Raw genomic sequence first — 17,975 nt, forward strand, 5'->3', positions numbered from 1 at the left:
GCCGACCTCGCCGCGCCGCCGGCGACGCTCCCGTCCCCTCCCTCCGCCGCCGCAGCCCCTCCGCTCCGGTGAGTGCCCTCCTCCCCTCCGCCCTCCCCCCGTCCCTCTTCCCACGCCGCCGCGGTTCCGGGGAACTCCCCCGAGCGAGCGAGCGAGCCATCTCCAGCGCGCACGCCGGGCTCCGATCCGCGCGCCCCAGGCCGCCGGCCGGGCGGCCGAGCGGGCCCTTGCTCGGGAGGGAGCTGCCAAGCCGGGCGGGCGGGGTTCCGCGCCGGCAATTTTGAATTTCGTGGCAGTTTCCCAGGACCACCGCCGCGCGTCGCCCGGAATCTCCGGGATTTCTGCTAGGTTTTCCGGAGGCGGTTTCCGTGGGGTCTCGAGCGCTAAAGCTTGCCTTTTTTCCCCCCTGCTCTTCTTCCTCCTCGTCGCAGATTCAGTCGCCCGGCGACCGGCCCACGGCCGCGGAGGAGCGGCGCCGACCGAGGCCGCGAGATTCGGGGCCCTGCCAGCGGCGGGGGAGCTCTCCGGGGGCGATTCGGGGGAGGCCGGCCTCGTCGGACTCCGGCGGGGATTTGGCGGTGGGGGATTCCACTGTAGGAATGGCCGCCGGCGGCGCCGGCGGCAAGTACAACTCGTACAAGGCGCCGGGGCTGCGGGGCGCGATACTGGAGGCGGCGCACGGCTCGTGCCTCGGCGACCGGTATGCGCTCGGGGAGCAGCTCGGGTGGGGCCAGTTCGGGGTCATCCGGTCCTGCTCCGACATGGTCACCGGCGAGGCGCTGGCCTGCAAGTCCATCGCCAAGGACCGGCTCACGTCCCCCGACGACGTGCGGGGCGTCCGGCTCGAGATCGAGGTCATGGCGCGCCTCTCGGGCCACCCCAACGTCGTCGACCTCAAGGCCGTGTACGAGGACCACGACTCGGTGCACCTCGTCATGGAGCTCTGCGCCGGCGGGGAGCTCTTCCACCGCCTCCAGGAGCGCGGCTGCTTCCCGGAGCACGAGGCCGCCGCGCTCTTCAGGTACCTCATGGAGGTCGTCGCGCACTGCCACAGCAAGGGGATCGTGCACCGGGACCTCAAGCCCGAGAACATCCTCCTCGTCAGCAGGTCGCCGTCCTCGCCCATCAAGCTCGCCGACTTTGGCCTCGCCACCTACACCCAGCCTGGTATGGTTGATTCACAAGCCTGATCACCTCTGGATTAGTCAAGTCTGGTTGTCTTTTGAGGCTAAATTGGGGGTTTGGATTTTGTCAGGTCAAAGACTGAGCGGCACGGTGGGGAGCCCGTTTTACATCGCGCCGGAGGTGCTTGCCGGCGGGTACAACGAGGCTGCCGACGTGTGGAGCGCCGGGGTTATACTCTACATCCTTCTCAGTGGCATCCCGCCGTTCTGGGGGAAGACCAAGTCGAAGATCTTCGAGTGTATCAGGTCGACGGAGCTGCGGTTCCCTTCTGATCCCTGGGACAGGGTTTCGGATTCGGCCAAGGAGCTCATCACCGGCATGCTGCGGCGTGATCCTGGTCAGAGGCTCACAGCCGAGCAAGTTCTAGGTGAGACATCAGACATACATCATCTGTTGAGAAACCACAGGATGCTCGGAATTCCGTTCCTTCCATATACATTGTGGCATCATACACAAGCTTAGATGACCTTTGATTCTTGATGATTCATGTCCATGCCTTCATGTAACTGAGATGTAGACCAGAATGTAGAGATCAATGAGAATTCGGTTGATTAGTTTGCAATTGTTTACTTAAAGCTGTTTTGAATAAATTATCAAGTCTTCACTGCTAAGTCATGAGCTAGCGCCAGCTAAAGGTTCAGTGTTAGGGTCATGTTCTGGATTTCCGGTAGAACCACCATGCTACAAATAAACAAGTCTGAATCTTTGCTGGCCCTTGAATGTTTCCTTTTGATATATCACATCCACATGGCTGCTTATTTATTAGTGTTGATGATTCATCATCTCTGTCACCCTTGATGGAATCTTTTGAATTTGGCTGTCATTGCTTCATTTCCAGACCTTACTGTGTAGTACAAATCAGCTGTTAATGGTTTCCTTTCTCTTGATGGTAGTAGTTTACAGTTGTTTACCATCTGGGGTTTATTGCCTAAACAACTGCTCTTTGTGCATGCAGAGCATTCCTGGATACGAGAGCACGCCAATGATTCGCGCGATTCCTGCGGCGGTTGCCTTGAGATCGGCCTCGGGAGGGAGGAGCCAGGCTCGTGCTCGTTCTCCACGCCGATGGCGACACGCAGCCGCGACGTGAGCTTCAGCACCGGCGGGCCGATCGCCTGCCAGGGTCTGTCGGAGGAACCCTGCTCTCCCACATTCTCCTGCAGATCGTCCTTCTCCGCGTTCTCCGCCGCCAGGGCTCCAGCTCCGTCTTGCGGAGCCTTGTTATTCTCATTCGGCGACAGCCCCGAACCCATGAAGGACGCTGCGCCCATCACGTCGATGCCGAGCTTCTCGTTCTTCTGCGGGCTAGGGTCCGACGAGCCCGAGCCACCGGCGGCTTCAGGCGACGACACCACGAAGGAGAAGGAAGCTCATTGTGTCGAAGACGCCACGGCGGTGGGCCTCACCGCCGCCTCCTCCTCGGCTCTGACGAGGATGGCGGAGGCGGCCCTGAGAGGGGCGACGGCGACAACGAGGGCGAACCCGTCGTCGCGCAGCAGCAGGCGGAACCACACCATCGGCGCCGGCGAGCGGGAGCACCAGCACGACCTGGACATGGCGGTCGCCGAGTCGGTGATCCGGTGGGCGTCGTGCACCCACCTGTCCACCACCCTCTCCCTCCGCGCCTCGCTCGTGTGCTAGCATCGGCTCTCCACCGGCGCCCGCCATGCGAGCGGCTCAGAGTTTGTTCCTGTAGCCTGCCTGTCTCTCTGCTTGCACTGCGATGCAAGCCGGCGAAGTGAGATGAGATGAGACGAGACGAGAAGAGATTAGAGATGAGCGTGTCACTGTCTCTGGTTGTAGAATGAGTGTAACCTGGACATGATGATATATCTATATATTGTTATAGACTCATAGTAGATCGCCGAGTATTTTGTTGCTGGTGCCAAATGATGGTGTAAATTTCGCGTTTCGAACTCGTGAATTTCGCGCGAAACGGGTCGATTTACGGACGGAGAAATCGCGGGAAGAGAACCGCGTTTCGAGCCTCTTTGAATGGAGAATTCGTTGGTGAAATTTGGAGAGGATTTGACCAGAAATTTGAACGGTTTCTTGTATTGCTTTACTTTTCCTTGAAAGAAGTTCAGACGACAGCTTCCAAAGCTGAAACTTTGCTCTGCCTCGGTCGCGCATTTGGTCGAACACCATGCCGTCGTCCGCCGCCGCCGCCGCCGCCCCGTCCGACGACGGCGACGCCAAGCTCCAGCGCTTCCTGCAATGGCTCCAGGTCGCGCCCTCTCCTCCCTCCCCTCCCTTGCCCCCCGGTCCCCGTGCTCTCCTAAACCTCGGCCCTTTCCACCGCAGGCCAACGGCGCCGACCTCCGCGGCTGCACGATCCGCGCCTGCGGCCGCAAGGGCTTCGGCGTCTACGCCACCGCCGCCTCCGCCGACGGTAACCGTTGCTCTTCTCCCCCTCCCGGAGATGGCGGTGCGGGGGTGGTGATGGCGGTGCCGCTGGACCTGGCCGTGACCCCGATGCGGGTGCTGCAGGACCCGCTCGTCGGCCCGCGGTGCCGCGCGCTCTTCGAGGACGGCGGCGTCGACGACCGCCTCCTCGTCATGCTCTTCCTCATGGCCGAGCGCCTCCGCCCCACCTCCCTCTGGAAGCCGTAGGCTCACTCACGCCTTCTTCCCCTGCTCTCATGTTCTGAAACCACTGTTAACCTTTGGGGATTCTGCTCGTTGCGCCTGCAGGTACTTGGATGTGCTCCCGAGCACCTTCGGGAGCTCCGTCTGGTTCGACGACGACGAGCTCGCCGAGGTGGAAGGGACGACGCTGCACCGCGCCACCGTCATGCAGGTTCGTCAGCTGCAGACTGCCGCTTTCGCTTCTTTGTTGGATTGGGCACTGGGAGAGTAGTACATTGGTGGAGATGAACATGATGGGTGCTTTTGTTTCAGAGAAAATCGTTGCAAAAGTTATTCGATGACAAGGTGAAAGGTCTGGTCGAGGAGCTTCTGCATGTCGACGAATCGGGAAGGTTGGTTGAGATTTTGCTCCGTATTGGCTCTTTACCAAACACATGCATAGTTCCTTTATTATCTCAAAGGAATGCTTTTGTGCTGTGGTTTTGCTGTACAGGGGATTGCACCTTTTCGTATATGAACCTCATACCCGTCAGATGTTTTATTTTGCAGCTCAATTGAAGTGCGGTTTGAGGACTTCCTTTGGTATGTATCACCATGGTTTGCATTTACAGTATTAATGTAAGAGTTACTTGGTATCATTTGGCCTACATGACTTCTCATGGTAATATGTCGAAGGTCCCAATTTATAAATCATTTAGCCATACAAACAGCTGGAACAAATAAGGCATTTGTCATGCAAATAGGTGAAGCGGTTTTGACACCTAGCATTGAATCATCGACTAACCTTGCATCTTTTAGCAACGACCAAAGTGAAACTTTTATTGGTAAGGAATTTCTACTTAATTAAAATGACGGTTTCAATGGCCAGTCCTTCCCTCAGATATGATGGTTTAATAGCTTTTATTAAATGCTACTTAAGCGAACCTGCAGCTTAAACATTCCAAATGGGGCCTTTTTATTTATCTGGAGGTTTATTTCTCTTTTCTCCCCATACCAATCAGCAGGATGTGTTTATGACAGGGCAAACTCGATTTTCTGGACTCGAGCTCTCAACATCCCATTGCCTCATTCATACGTGTTTCCGGGATCGCTTGATGGACAACAGATCAGAACTGGGGAAGTTTTGGGTGATTCTAGTCTCACCACCCAACAGGTTAGCTGCAACTGTCCTGAACAAGAACATGCTAGGGACTCAAGTTTAATCATAAGCATTTGTCATGCATGTATATTTGCTTTCCTCTGTTATAACCGCTGGTTCTGGATTCATTTCTTATGCCCAACCTTTATGGAATATGGCTAAACATTAGTGGAGCTAGTTAATGAATGTTTAACCACAAAGAGAAGCGTAGCTACTATTCTTATCACTATCAAGTATCAACTATTTACTGTGGTGACTGGTGAATAGTCATAGACTTAGGTGCAACTTATGTGCCCCGCACATCCTAGGATAGCATTGAAATGACACTACCGTCAAAAACATTGAAATGACACAACTAGTGGCATTTGTTTCTGTTGTCTAAACTAAATATCATTTTAATCTTGTTTTTTTTTTGGGGGGGGAGGGCGGCACAGCAAAGCAATAGGAAAACTGCAGGTTTAGAGCACACTGATTTTTATCTGTAAGAACTAGAGAACTGATTCTGATTAAATAATGGTTTCCTGTAACTGCTGAAATAATGGGTATCCATTTTTCGATTATTGCATAAGTCATACCGAACAGTTCAGCTTGTACTCCCTCCGTTCCAAAATAGATGACTCAACTTTGTACTAACTTTAGTACAAAGTTAGTACAAAGTTGGGTCATCTATTTTGGAACGGAGGGAGTAAAACATAGTCTAATTATTGAGTGTCAAAAACGCTCTTATATTGTGGGACAGAGGGAGTACCTTAATACTCGTATATAGCAATACTTGGAAAAACTTCTTGATGATTAATGGGCCAGTGTCAATCATCGACTCATCATTTATAATTATGGCTTCTGGCATCTTATTTTAATTTATTTCAATAAGCTAATTGCTATTTTTCATTGATATCTTATCTACCAATCTACACAATGCTTGCTGTTTATTTGCAGGAAACTGACACTACAACAAAGAATAGTAGCTGCGACGAGAATTCTGAATCTCGTAATATGGAGTCAATGTGGGTTGAGGGCCTCGTGCCAGGAATCGATTTCTGTAACCATAGTAAGAGTCGAAAGTAAAGTATATGCATTATATAAATTTAATTATTCAGTTGACAGGACATATTGGAGGATATCTACATTTCAACAACTGCTTCAGTTTGTATTTGCCAAGAGTTGAATTTCACTAGTGATGAAGAAAGTGAAGCTTTCACTATTAAATAACCGTTGCTCTTTCCTCATTCTAAGCTAGCTTGATTGTCCTCTCTAGATGTAAAGGCTCTGGCGACATGGGAAGTTGATTCGGAGGGAAATTTAACAGGAATTCCTGCTTCAATGTACCTCATACTTGGTAATTATGCTGATCCAAAATTTCTATCCTATAGTTCTTCGTTAAGTTTTCGTTCAAACTTATTTATATTAGTAGATTACAGTTCCCACTATGATTGTGTCTACTTCTTTGTGGAGGCATATTGCTCAGTAATAAAATAACAAAAAACAGCATCGGTCTGTTGTGTGTCACTCAGTTACAAGTGGCCATAGGGATCAGTGTGCCAGCCTCACAGCATATGGTGTTTTCCAATTTAGACAGTTTAGCAATGTCACTGACCTACTAATCCAACTTTCCTTTTTTTCTTCCTGAAGCGCAAGCTGGTAAAAGCTCTGTTGAGACTGGGACAGAGATCTACATAAATTATGGCAACAAAGGAAATGAGGTACAATTATTAACAAAACTAATCTTAAGAGTTGACTTTATCAAGGTGTGAATAAGATTTGCTGTGATGAAAATAGCGAGAACATGTGAATCTCAAATCATAAACTGACACTAGGGGTGTGTTTGGTTCCTATCATGAAGTGGAACGGCATGGGTCGGACCTGCCCCAGAGCCTCGTTCCTGCTTTTGGTTCATATATGGAACGGGAACAAGTCGTTCCCACCTAGGGAATATTCGCCCAATATCCGGAACGCGGTGAGACCTCCAAATCGGAGGAATCACGCGGAACCGGTCGTCTCTCGTCCTTCCTCTCGCTCCCCCGAAAGCCTATCGTGACTCCTCAGCCTCGATCCGCGCCGCCAGCTGCTATGCTCCCTCGATCCGCGCCGCGCTCCTCCTCTTCCTCATCTCCTCCTCTCTAGACTGCGGCACGATGGACGAGGGGCGGCGGAGCAGCGGTCTTGAAGATGGGCGGCAGGGACCAGGCCTTCGGAGGTCGCGGCGGTGAACTGATCTGGGGGCCGGTGGTAGTCTGACCTGCTGGTGAGAGGGTGCGACCAGGATCGAGGAGCAGGGAAGAGTACCGATCGATTTTGTAGCTGAGTAGCAGCCAGGTGGCGAGGACTATATCAGGAGCAATTTCAGTTTCTTCCTTCCATATGACGCTAACATGGAGGTAAGGCAGAGGAGATGGGTACAGTGACAGTCTGATCGCCAATGGCAACGAACCAACTGATTTATTAGCCTTAGCCATTGAGGACCTTGACCGTGGCATGATCATGTGCATATCTTTTTCTTTCTATATCTTTCTTATATTTTTCATTCTTGTTTGGACTGTGAATGTATGATCTTGATCATATGGTTTGGTGCAAGAGGAGATAGTTGTTCATATCTTTGATGTTATATGTTCATATATTAATTTACAAGGGGTGAGAAGAATAAAATCAATTCCATTTCATCTCTCCAACCAAACATCGAAATGTCACCATTCCATTCCACATATTGTTCTCAACCAAACACACGGACGGAACCAACCCATTCTAATGGAATGGAACCATGACATTCCATTCCACTTCGTTCCTCAACCAAACACACCCTAGATGTAGGTACGGTATAGTCCACCAGGGACAGCCAAATATTATCCTATATACTAAGTATTTCTTTTCTTGCCTTCACTCTATATAACAATTCTTTCCATTTTTATCAAATTTCCTGGTGTTAGTATTTGTCACCTGTCTCCATACTTTTTTTATATCACGGTTTAGCTAGTACACATCATGGTACATTTCTTCTAGAACAGTAAAACTTCTCACATGAAGATTCTTTGGAGTTGCACACACAGTTACACGTGGGGTGAATACCCCAGAGAAGAATATCATGTGAGTGAGGTCTCACAGCATGCATAACGAAAGGAGAAATATTTGAATGGGGGAAGTACACACTCCAGTCCATGGGCCCCGTGTTCATTTTGTATTGTCCATTGGGTCTGTGATTTTCTACATGGATTTACTTTTGATATACATATGCTAGATTAAGAGTGCATATTTACACTAGATCCTTCATGCTTGGTACAGACAGGGAAGATACTTCTGCACCTCATTGGTGGATGACAAGAAGTTTTACTACTATGACTATCATGCTTGTTATTGAGAATCTGTAGTGTGTTTCATGATTTACTATCTCTGCGTGGGTTTGAAACAACATGCAGTCACTAAAGATATCAGCAAAGTCGCCATGATTTATGTATGGTTATCAGAACAAAATTAATGAGGAAATGTATTTTGTGTTTATCCGCAGGAACTGCTATACCTATATGGATTTGTGGTTGACAACAATCCAGATGATTATCTCATGGTAACCCTCACATTCATGTATGTGCTAAAAGTTTGTAATAAATCTGTAGGATATATATTGGGAATTATTTTCTGGTTAATGTATAGATTGCATGATAAATGTGATCCCATTAAAGTGACCGATTACAACGAAACAAAAAGAACTGGCTCACACTAAAAGGAGGAACAGGAAATTCATTATTCACTGGGATTTTAGAATTAGGAAATAAAGTTTGATAAACGGTACATCAATGCCTTCAGTGTCTTCTAAGTTTAATAATAGATCAATCCTTTTTTAAGAACCTCTTATAGCATACTTATGTAAGAAGTAGCTGTTTTATCCTCTGATTTCCTTGCTTTAACTGCAGGTTCATTATCCAGTAGAAGCTCTTAGACAGCTTCAGTCTGCTGACATTAAAATGAAGCTAATTGAGATGCAGGTACAACTATGTGTTTATCTTCTTTTGAACTTACAGCAAGCGTTTATCTTGTATGGCTTCAACTATGTTCTATTTAGATGAACTTACCCAACACAAAGTTTTCTGGAATTGAGTCGAAATTTGATTCCACTTACTATCTATACCCTGCCGCCTTTGGTTTATCTTGTATAGGGTATTTGATATTTACTGAATGGCCCGAGTTATTTTTTTTATTTAGAAAAAACATGGCTCGAGATTGTGATGACTTTTCTAATGAATTCAAGCCATCTGAGCAGCTGTTGCCACTTGCCACCATGGCTCTCACTTTGTATGTATTTAATGTTTGCAGAAGGCTGAATTGAGATGTCTTCTACCTACAAGTTTGCTTGATAGGGGATTTTTCGGAACCAGTACCAGTTCTGGTGAAGATGATGATAACAAGAAAAAGCATTTTTCTAGTTACAGTTGGAGTGGTCAACGCAAAGTTCCATCATATCTCCAAAAAAATGTTTTCCCTCAAGAATTTTTAAGTACTCTTCGCACAATTGCCATGCAAGAACATGAACTTGAACAGGTTGCTTCCCTGCTTGGAGAGGTTGGTGTTTTTCTTTCACATACTGTATTCTGAAGTATAAACAGCGTGGGTTGACTCCTAGATGACAAACTGGGTACTCTGAAAACAAAAGATGTCAAGCGAGTATTAGCTTCATATTTTAGGCATCATGCTACATTACCAACTGCTGGGTGAGATGGTGAGCTCCTTATATTTCTGTTTGGAGTAGCTTTACTATCTATCATTATTGGTGTTAAAAAAATACCATAAAAAACATCGTTGTAGACCATCTGGTTAACCTGTTAACAAGAGTGCCTGCTATAAAGACACACAGTTAAACCTGTGTATTCTCCCTTTTTTGAAAGAGTTGTTCATGGAGGAACGGCATGAACTGGGGCTCTTCCCCAGACCCTGCGCAAGCGGGAGCTGCATGCACTGGGGCTGCCCTGTTCATGGAGGAACGGCGCCCTAGTTTCTTAGCAATTTGCTTCGTTTGCTCATCTAACTCATTTTGAATTAGAATTTTGTTCTTAACATTATGGCATATGCCTTTTTTCTTTTTAAAAAAAGAGTGAGTCAAGAACCGTTTTAGTATGCATTGCATCTGGGCTTGAAGGACAGTAAGTGTTGTCTTTTTGTGATGATCTGGTTTTGAGACCCTTCTTTGAACTTGCTCTTACTAGGTTGGGTCTACTGAGGATGGAGAACCATCTGATGCAGAGATCAAAAGTGCTATATGGGAGGTGTGCGGTGATAATGGAGCGTTAGGATTGCTTGTGGATCTTCTTAGGGTGAAGTAATACAAACAACATGACTCCATTTTCCTCCTCCTTCGTGCACCATGCACTTGTTATATTTGATAGAGCCCTGTCAAGTGTGAACAGTTAGTTGATCAATCCTTTCATTTTGCAAGAATGACTGAACTTGAAGAAGGCACTGGAACAGAAGCATCTGACAGTCAACTGCTGGAGAAATTTGATTCCAATGATCCAGACGACTCCTCGAGGTAGATTTTTTTATGTTGCTGGGAAGGCGCCTGTTTTTATTTCCAACGCTTACTTTTCTTGTATAGATCTTAACATAATATAGTTCTCCAAATTTACTTCTGGGCACTAGCATCAGTGACTATTTTAAGAGCAACAGTAAGCAATGTGTTCTTGTGGAGAAACCACTCGATTGCCACATCGTCAATTTGAGCAATGTAGCTGATATTTCTGGAATGCCGCCTGAAATTTTCATCGCCCAGGGAAAACTAGAAACATGTTTCATTCGTTACGTCAATCAGTTCAATTGCCTAACCGCTTTGGTTCCTGCAGTTATCTGTACATAAAGAAGTCTGTGTAACTGTATTGTGCCGTAAACAAGTGATTGACTCAAAACCGCACAATACCCTAGTTTCTGATCTTAGCTAGAGTGCATGTTTTGTCAGCATTGCCCTTAATAAATCTGGCACGGCGTCGATGATCTCTTACTGTGTCCTTGTCCTCCTTTTCACAGTGCAACCATCGAGAGCACCGAAGCGACGAAGTCGAGAGTGAACAGAAGGCCGTGTATAGTGTACCGAAGAGGGCAGAAGCAGCTGACGAGGATGTTCCTCAGGGAGGCGGAACGTCTTCTGGAGCTATCCGCGGAGGACCAGACCTAAAATGACCTGCTTACCTGGGAGCCACACATCTCTAACCAGACTTGCTGTTGATCCGCTTTGGAGAACTATATTTGCCCCCACCCAAACTTTGGACAAATTTTGTTATCCTTGCATTTGTTTTTTCAGACTGAAAAATGGGATTACACTCACACAAAGAAAGTGTACACTAGATCCAATCTATATGCCAATAAATAGCTAGAATGTGACAGCTGCCAATAAAGCTCACTTTATTTAGTCCGATAATATGGCCAATGTCCTGATGTATTTCCATTTTCCGTGGGATGATTGCCATCGAAGATTTGATGTCTTTTTCCAGCTCCTCCTAACCTTAGGGTGAGGCATATGATTTGTTTTATGATGAAGCTCATGCTGCGGACAAGTGGAGTTTCCTCATCTAGATACCGCCAAGATGATGCTAACAAACAAGAACCATCATCTCTCCATATGCCGCCAAGATGATACTAAGAAACAAGAACCATCATCTTGTCTAGATACTGCCAAGATGGTGCTAAGAATGAAGAACCAACATGGGCTAAATAAAATTAAGAGCTGGTCAGTTTCCTCTAATATCTCAATTGGCACTATGATAACCTGAAACTTGTAGATATGGTACGTAGAAGGGATGTTTGGTAGACAGGAGTTGCATTCTGATGCTCAGCTAAGTAAAAGCTACATTATGGTTCTTAGCTAATTAATCTGAGGGCTAAACAGATGGCGCAAACATCTTGTGAAACATGCAATGGTTTATATATAGCCCAACACTGAAGAAACATAGCGAGAAAATAAAAGCATGTTGAAAGTGTGACATCAAAGTTACAAACCTCATGAAGTTATAAAAATGTGTTACACAACTCATGAGGGGTGGTAGTAACAATTATGCGGGAGATATAAATGAACCATTTGTTCATAGTTAACCATATGTAGTACTGCATAAATTAAGGTTTTTTTTTTTTGCGCGCGCAGGGGGGATAGACTAACTTGACAACACTTTCTCACAGGATAACTGAGCTGAACGTCTCTACTCCTCAACATAGAGAACAAAAACTAACTTCACTGTATTCGTTTAGTGTTCATAGCAAACAAGCCGCTTTCCAGTAATAAAGCCGTGAAAGTCGTACTTTCTACTGTACATGGGAGCAGACACATATGTTGTAATCCGCAATGTTTATTTGTTCCACATTGTGGTTATTTAGTAACGAAATGGAAGCAACCGTGGGTGGCCTTGTAAATGTAGGAGGCTCTCGATTTTCAGATACCGTCAGTCAAGAGATGAAAGAGCACGAGCTTCAGTTAAGTTGGATGACGGGAGAATAGTTTTGGATGCTGATGTTGTCATTTTTTCTGCCTTACATTTATTTTTTGCATAAAGGACTCAGATTTATTATAAAGGCTCACCTGAAGATCAAGTGAGAGCTCTACCCTAGTCAAACACTTCAGGATCTGAGGATCATCCAAACCTCGTTGTGCGTGTTTTTAGGGCGAAATTGGAGCAATTAAAACTTAAGTTGTTTCAGAAGGACATCCTAGGCAAGGTGAGGTCCTATGTTTATGTGGTGGAGTTCCAAAAGAGGGGCCTCCCCATACCCACTTCCTGCTCATCATGGAGGGGCGATACAAGCTCACGTGCCTAGAGCAGTATGCTTATCTCAACCGAGCTCCCAAACTAGAAGAAGTACCCGGAACTGTATAAGATGGTTGTGAAGCATATGATGCATGCCCCCTGTGGTTCTTTGAACCGTGATTGCGCGTGCACAAAAAGATGTCTTGCTTGCAAGCTAAGAATCACTATCCTCGGCCTTTTAACGCGGCAACCTTACATGGCAAGGACTCCTACCCTCTATACAAAAGATGTGAAGATGGTCATAAAGTTAATAGGTGGGTCGCCCCATACAACCCTCGCCTCCTATCACACTTCAACTGTCACACCAATGTTGAGGCACGTGGAAGCATAAAGGTTGTTAAGTACCTATTCAAGTACATATACAAGGGCCATGATCGGGCATGTATTTCAATGAGCGATGTTGGCAATATAGACATTGATGAGCTCAAACAATATAGAAACAAGAGGGTGACTCCTCCGGAATCCTTGCGGAGGATATACGAGTTTGAATTGAGTAAGAACTCGCCACCTGTGATTCAAGTGCAGCTCCATCTGCCAACATGCACACTGTGTCACTCAAAAAGGGCCAAGATATCGAACGAGTATTTAAACATGAAGGTGCTGAGAAGTAAATGCTTACAGAGTACTTTGATGCAAACAAATTACATGAGGAGGCCTATTATATCTTGTATTGGGACTTCCCCAAATGGTATACTTGGCAGACAGGTTAGAATAAATACTAAAAAGAAGGTCATGAGACATGGGTGGGCAGGTTAGAAGAATTATGTCAGCTCACCCGACCGAGGGGAATGCTATTACCTGTGAGTCCTTCTAAACCATGTCACCGGGGTCACCTCCTACGAAGACCTAAGGACAGTTGACGATGAGATCCTACAGAACTTCCATGAAGCTGTAGGCAAAAGGGGATTGATTCAAGGGTAAAACTCATTGGATGAGTCCCTTACTGAATCTACATTGTATGAGATGCCATCATATTTATGAAGGCTTTTTGCAACAACATTGGTATTCTGCAAGCCAAGTGATGTGTGCGGACTTTGGGAGGAGCACTTGGAGGCAATGTCTGAGGACTATCACCGCAACAATCAATCCAAAGTTGTAGTAGAGCAAATGGTTCTCATAGATATCGGGAATATGCTATAGTCAATGGACAAACACATAAGGTCATTTTTCTCTTCCTAATATCGATGAGGAATATGACATGCCAATATGCCATTGGTGTGCCAAGGGAGATCTTCGAGGAGTCCATAATCGATCTCAACTCCGAGGACACACATCTGTTAGAATAACTTAATACATATCAGAGGGCCACATATGATGACATTATTTCTTCTATTGATAGTGATGAGGGTGGTGTGTTCTTTGTGGGTGGGACCTGTAGGCACCAGGATGACATTTCTTTTTTTTTGAGCATCAGTACAGACACAAGCGCTCATATACACGCGCATACACTCACCCCTATGAACACACACACGCACACCCTACCCCTATGAGCACGTCCGAAAGATTGAGCCGGCATATCATCTTGAGATTTACGAAGTCACCGTAGGCACCTCGTCGTCGACGGGAACGTCTCCTCCCACTGAAAGCGCATCGCCGGAAATCTTGAAATAAATACAGGAATAATGCGAGCACCAGGATTTGAATCCTGTTGGGTTGGGGATACCACTATCCACCTAACCATCTCAACCACAGGTTGGTCCGCACCAGGATGACATTTCTATACAATGCACTACTCGAATACGTGGGAAGGAAAAGATTGCTGTAGTGACAACTACGCTATGGTGTTGCAGCTCCCATAATGCCCGGAGGGAAACCGCCTCATTCGCGGTTCAAGATACCGCTGAGCATTAATGACGGTCGGTTTTGTAGCTTCACCAAACTGAGCGGGACTGCCAAGCTCCTACATGCGGCTTCTCTCATTATTTGGGATGAGGCTTCCATGTCAAAGATACAAGAAATGGAGGCGTTTGACAACAATATGCGTGATATAATGAGTCGACCAGACTTGTCGTTCGGTGGAAAGATAGTTGCATTCAGTAGGCAGACCCCCTTGTTGTCCGTAAGGGGTCAAGGGCTTAGATAATTGGTTCGTCTCTACGTAGGTCTTACCTTTGGGATTGCATGCAACATCTAAAGCTGATATGAATTTTGAGGGCACAAAGTGACCCGTGGTTTGCAGAATACCTTTTACGCATGGGTTATGGTAAGGAGGAGACCAATGGTGATGGCTATGTCCACATTCCAGATGAGATATGTGTGCCGTGTACTGTGAAGGACACTGACCTTGATACATTAATAAACAACATTTTTCCCAGTCTCGATGCTAAATGCTGACCAAACTACATCACCTCCAGAGCAATCTTGTCGACACAGAATGATTGTGTGGATAGTGTTAGTTTGAAGATGATCAATCGATTCCAGGGAGATGAGGTGGGCTACCATAGCTTTGATGGTGCAGTGGACAACCCTCATGACCACTAACCATTTGGGTTCCTTAACACATTAGCCCCTAACGGACTTCCCCACATGTGTTGAAGCTCAAGATTAACTGCCCTATCAAATTGCTCAGAAATATTGACCCTATGAACGAGCTTTGCAATGGCATGAGGCTGGTGGTTCGATGATTCCAAAGGAATATCATTGATGCATAAATTGTGTTGGGCCGACATACTGGAAAGAGGATCTTCTGGCCAAGGATTCCCCTTTTCCTCTCTGATGATGAGATGTTCCCTTTTCAGTTCAAGAGGAAGTAATTTCCTATCAGGCCCGGCTTCGCCATGATGGTTAAGAAGGCACAGGGGTAGACGATACCGAATGCTTGTTTTTACTTGCCCGAGCCGGTGTTCTTTTAGGGGAAGTTGTATGTCGCCCTCTCTAGATTCACCGCGAGAAAAAACAATTAAAGATTCTTGTCATCCCAGATGCTGGTAAGAAAAACAAGAACTCAGATGTGGCAAAAAGAAAAGTTCAAATTACAACAAAAACAAGATTCCGATTGTCCTGTTGGCACGTATACGAAGAACATCGTCTATATAGAGGTCCTTACATCATAGGTGAGATATTTGGAACTTATACTTTCAGTCATCATACTTTTGTATTTTTTTAATTATGCATTCTTATATTTAAAATTTAACTTGTTTTGTGCAGATCAACTCCATTATGCTAATCATGTGTATGGTCCGACAATACACTTCAGATAATTAAGTGGTTATCCCTAGAATATTTCCCAAAATGATGTACTTATTATCTGAGATAATCCTTATTGGTTATACAGATCGCCCACTTTTGTTTTTGAGAATAGCACAAATCACATTTTTTTTTCTTAATCTCTCCCAGTATTGGTTTTTTATTACAGTGAAGGAACATCAATCTTGTTTGATGAAATCGTTAAAACATGATTTTGAAGGATATGTCTAGGATGTAAAGTACTCCCTCTGTCCCATAAAATAAGAGCGTTTTTTACACTGTGTAAAATGCGCTGTTATATTATTGGACGAAGGGAATCTTTCTTAACCTTCTTTTTGATTTGTGTACACGTATTTGTCACCCGTGGCAATGCATGTGCATTTTACTAGTGGTATTTCTTAACCTTTCTTTCTTTTTGAGCGATTGATCCTTTCTTAATGAGTTGGATCTCGATAAAACCTGGTTAACACGGATTTCAAATTCTGTTATGCATGCTTTGAATTCTCTTTTGGGATTTGAAAATGGGGTCACGCATAGTACGTTGACCATGCAAACTGGCCTGTGGCTGGGGCCATGTTAAACACACAATGGAAGTTACACTAAATGCAATTCTATTTACGTAGTAGTTTCTTTGCCCAGAGGGAGGAGGATCCACTGAGGGCCTTAGGCAACTCACCAAGTAAGCATGTTTCTTTATTCATGTAGCTCAGCAGATAATGTGGCCAGCAGTTTTATGTACTTTCATTTCAACTTTCGGCAGCATCATGTATGCCTGGATCGACATTGTAGCTTCGATGCCATGTCTCGTCTGCTCTTAGCCTGAGGGTGCGGGGAGAGTCATATCACTTGTTTTAGGCTGAAGCACACGCTGTGGGGCTGTTAGACCCTTGCATGAAAGTCATGTTGTGCTTGCACCTCTAGAGAAAGGAACAGCTAGAAAGAAACTGATCCCACACAATGCAGCAAAGCCTCCTTGTCTAGATACTGCCAAAATCATGTTCATAAAGGAGAACTAGCCTAGACGGAATATAAGACCTACTCAGTTTCCTCTAATATCTGACCTGGTACCATGATAATTAACCAAAATAAATAAATAGATATGGTACCTAGCTAAAGATCATGCCTGGTATATAAAAGTTGCATTCTGATTCTTAGCTAAGTAAATCAGGGGCAAAACAGAAAGTGCAAACATCTGGTGAAATATGGGTGGGTATATATAGAGCCCAGCGCCGAAGAAACCTAGCTAGCAAGTGAAAACACGCGGGAAGTGTGACACCAGGTTACACAACTCATAGAAAACTTAAAAAGTGTGTGACACAACTCATGAGCAGTACTCTTAATAATTATAATTACTACACATTATGTATAAATGAACCATCCCAGTGGCGAGGCCACATACATGCTGGGTAATCTGACTACACAATATTGCCACTGAACCATCCATTACAAGTTACAGCACTCTAGCAGATAAATTAATATAACAACACATTCTCCTGTTAGTAAAACTTCTCACATGAAGTTTCTTTCAAGTTCGAAACACAGTTACCACTACTGGAATTTGCTAATTTATCATCTGCCAACTCATTGCCGCCAGCTGGCGGACGGCAAAGAAAGGCTTTGCCATCAGTCACCAAAAAACGAACGACAAAGAGGCAGCGGACGACAACGGAGGACTTTGCCGTCAGCAAATCTTTGCCGTCAGCCAACCGACGACATAGAAGTTTTGCCTTCCACTAGCGGACGACAAAGAGCATGGGTGGCGGGCGTACGGGGACGACCTAACGGCCTTTTTTTTTGCCGTCTACTGGCTGATGGCAAAACCTCATTGCCGTCAACCAGCGGACGGCAAAGAGAACGGCCGTTAGGTCGTCCGTTTCCCCCCGGCCCAACCCCACTAGGTACGTTCTTTGTCGTCTGCTAGCAGACGGCAAAGAACTGACCTACTATAGAAAAGGGGCCGCGCCCGCAGCCCCTCCCCTCTCTCTCTCGATCTCCTCTTCACCACCCGCGCCTCCGCCCCGCCGCCCCGTCCCATCGCCCCACCGGCCCGCCGGCACGCAGCCCCGACCCGGCGCCCCGCCCCATCGCCTCGGCCCAGCTGGCCTCGC

The 17,975-nt window shown here is 46.2% G+C and overlaps 1 protein-coding gene across 1 annotated transcript; it reads left to right on the forward strand.

Moving 5' to 3' along the window:
- Positions 1–13: 13 nt before the first annotated feature.
- On the forward strand, positions 14–11,303 carry LOC119288040. Its single transcript, XM_037567653.1, has 17 exons — positions 14–68; positions 432–1,167; positions 1,256–1,552; positions 2,141–2,765; positions 3,880–3,985; positions 4,087–4,166; positions 4,324–4,356; positions 4,795–4,927; positions 5,849–5,960; positions 6,168–6,248; positions 6,542–6,612; positions 8,409–8,465; positions 8,812–8,883; positions 9,212–9,457; positions 10,099–10,211; positions 10,329–10,421; positions 10,913–11,303. Exons 2-17 carry the CDS (start codon positions 600–602, stop codon positions 11,058–11,060), a joined length of 2,835 nt encoding a protein of 944 aa, XP_037423550.1. The 5' UTR covers positions 14–68; positions 432–599; the 3' UTR covers positions 11,061–11,303.
- Positions 11,304–17,975: the final 6,672 nt, after the last annotated feature.

The sequence above is a fragment of the Triticum dicoccoides genome, chromosome 4A (genome assembly GCF_002162155.2).
Source record: "Triticum dicoccoides isolate Atlit2015 ecotype Zavitan chromosome 4A, WEW_v2.0, whole genome shotgun sequence".
In the NCBI taxonomy this organism is placed as follows: domain Eukaryota; kingdom Viridiplantae; phylum Streptophyta; class Magnoliopsida; order Poales; family Poaceae; genus Triticum; species Triticum dicoccoides.

Coding starts and splice junctions, on each gene's coding strand:
- LOC119288040 (XM_037567653.1), top strand. CDS start 600: ATGGCCGCCGGCGGCGCCGGCGGCAAGTACAACTCGTACAAGGCGCCG. Junction 6,249..6,541: donor TTCAATGTACCTCATACTTG/GTAATTATGCTG, acceptor TTCTTCCTGAAG/CGCAAGCTGGTAAAAGCTCT. Junction 10,422..10,912: donor GATCCAGACGACTCCTCGAG/GTAGATTTTTTT, acceptor TCCTTTTCACAG/TGCAACCATCGAGAGCACCG.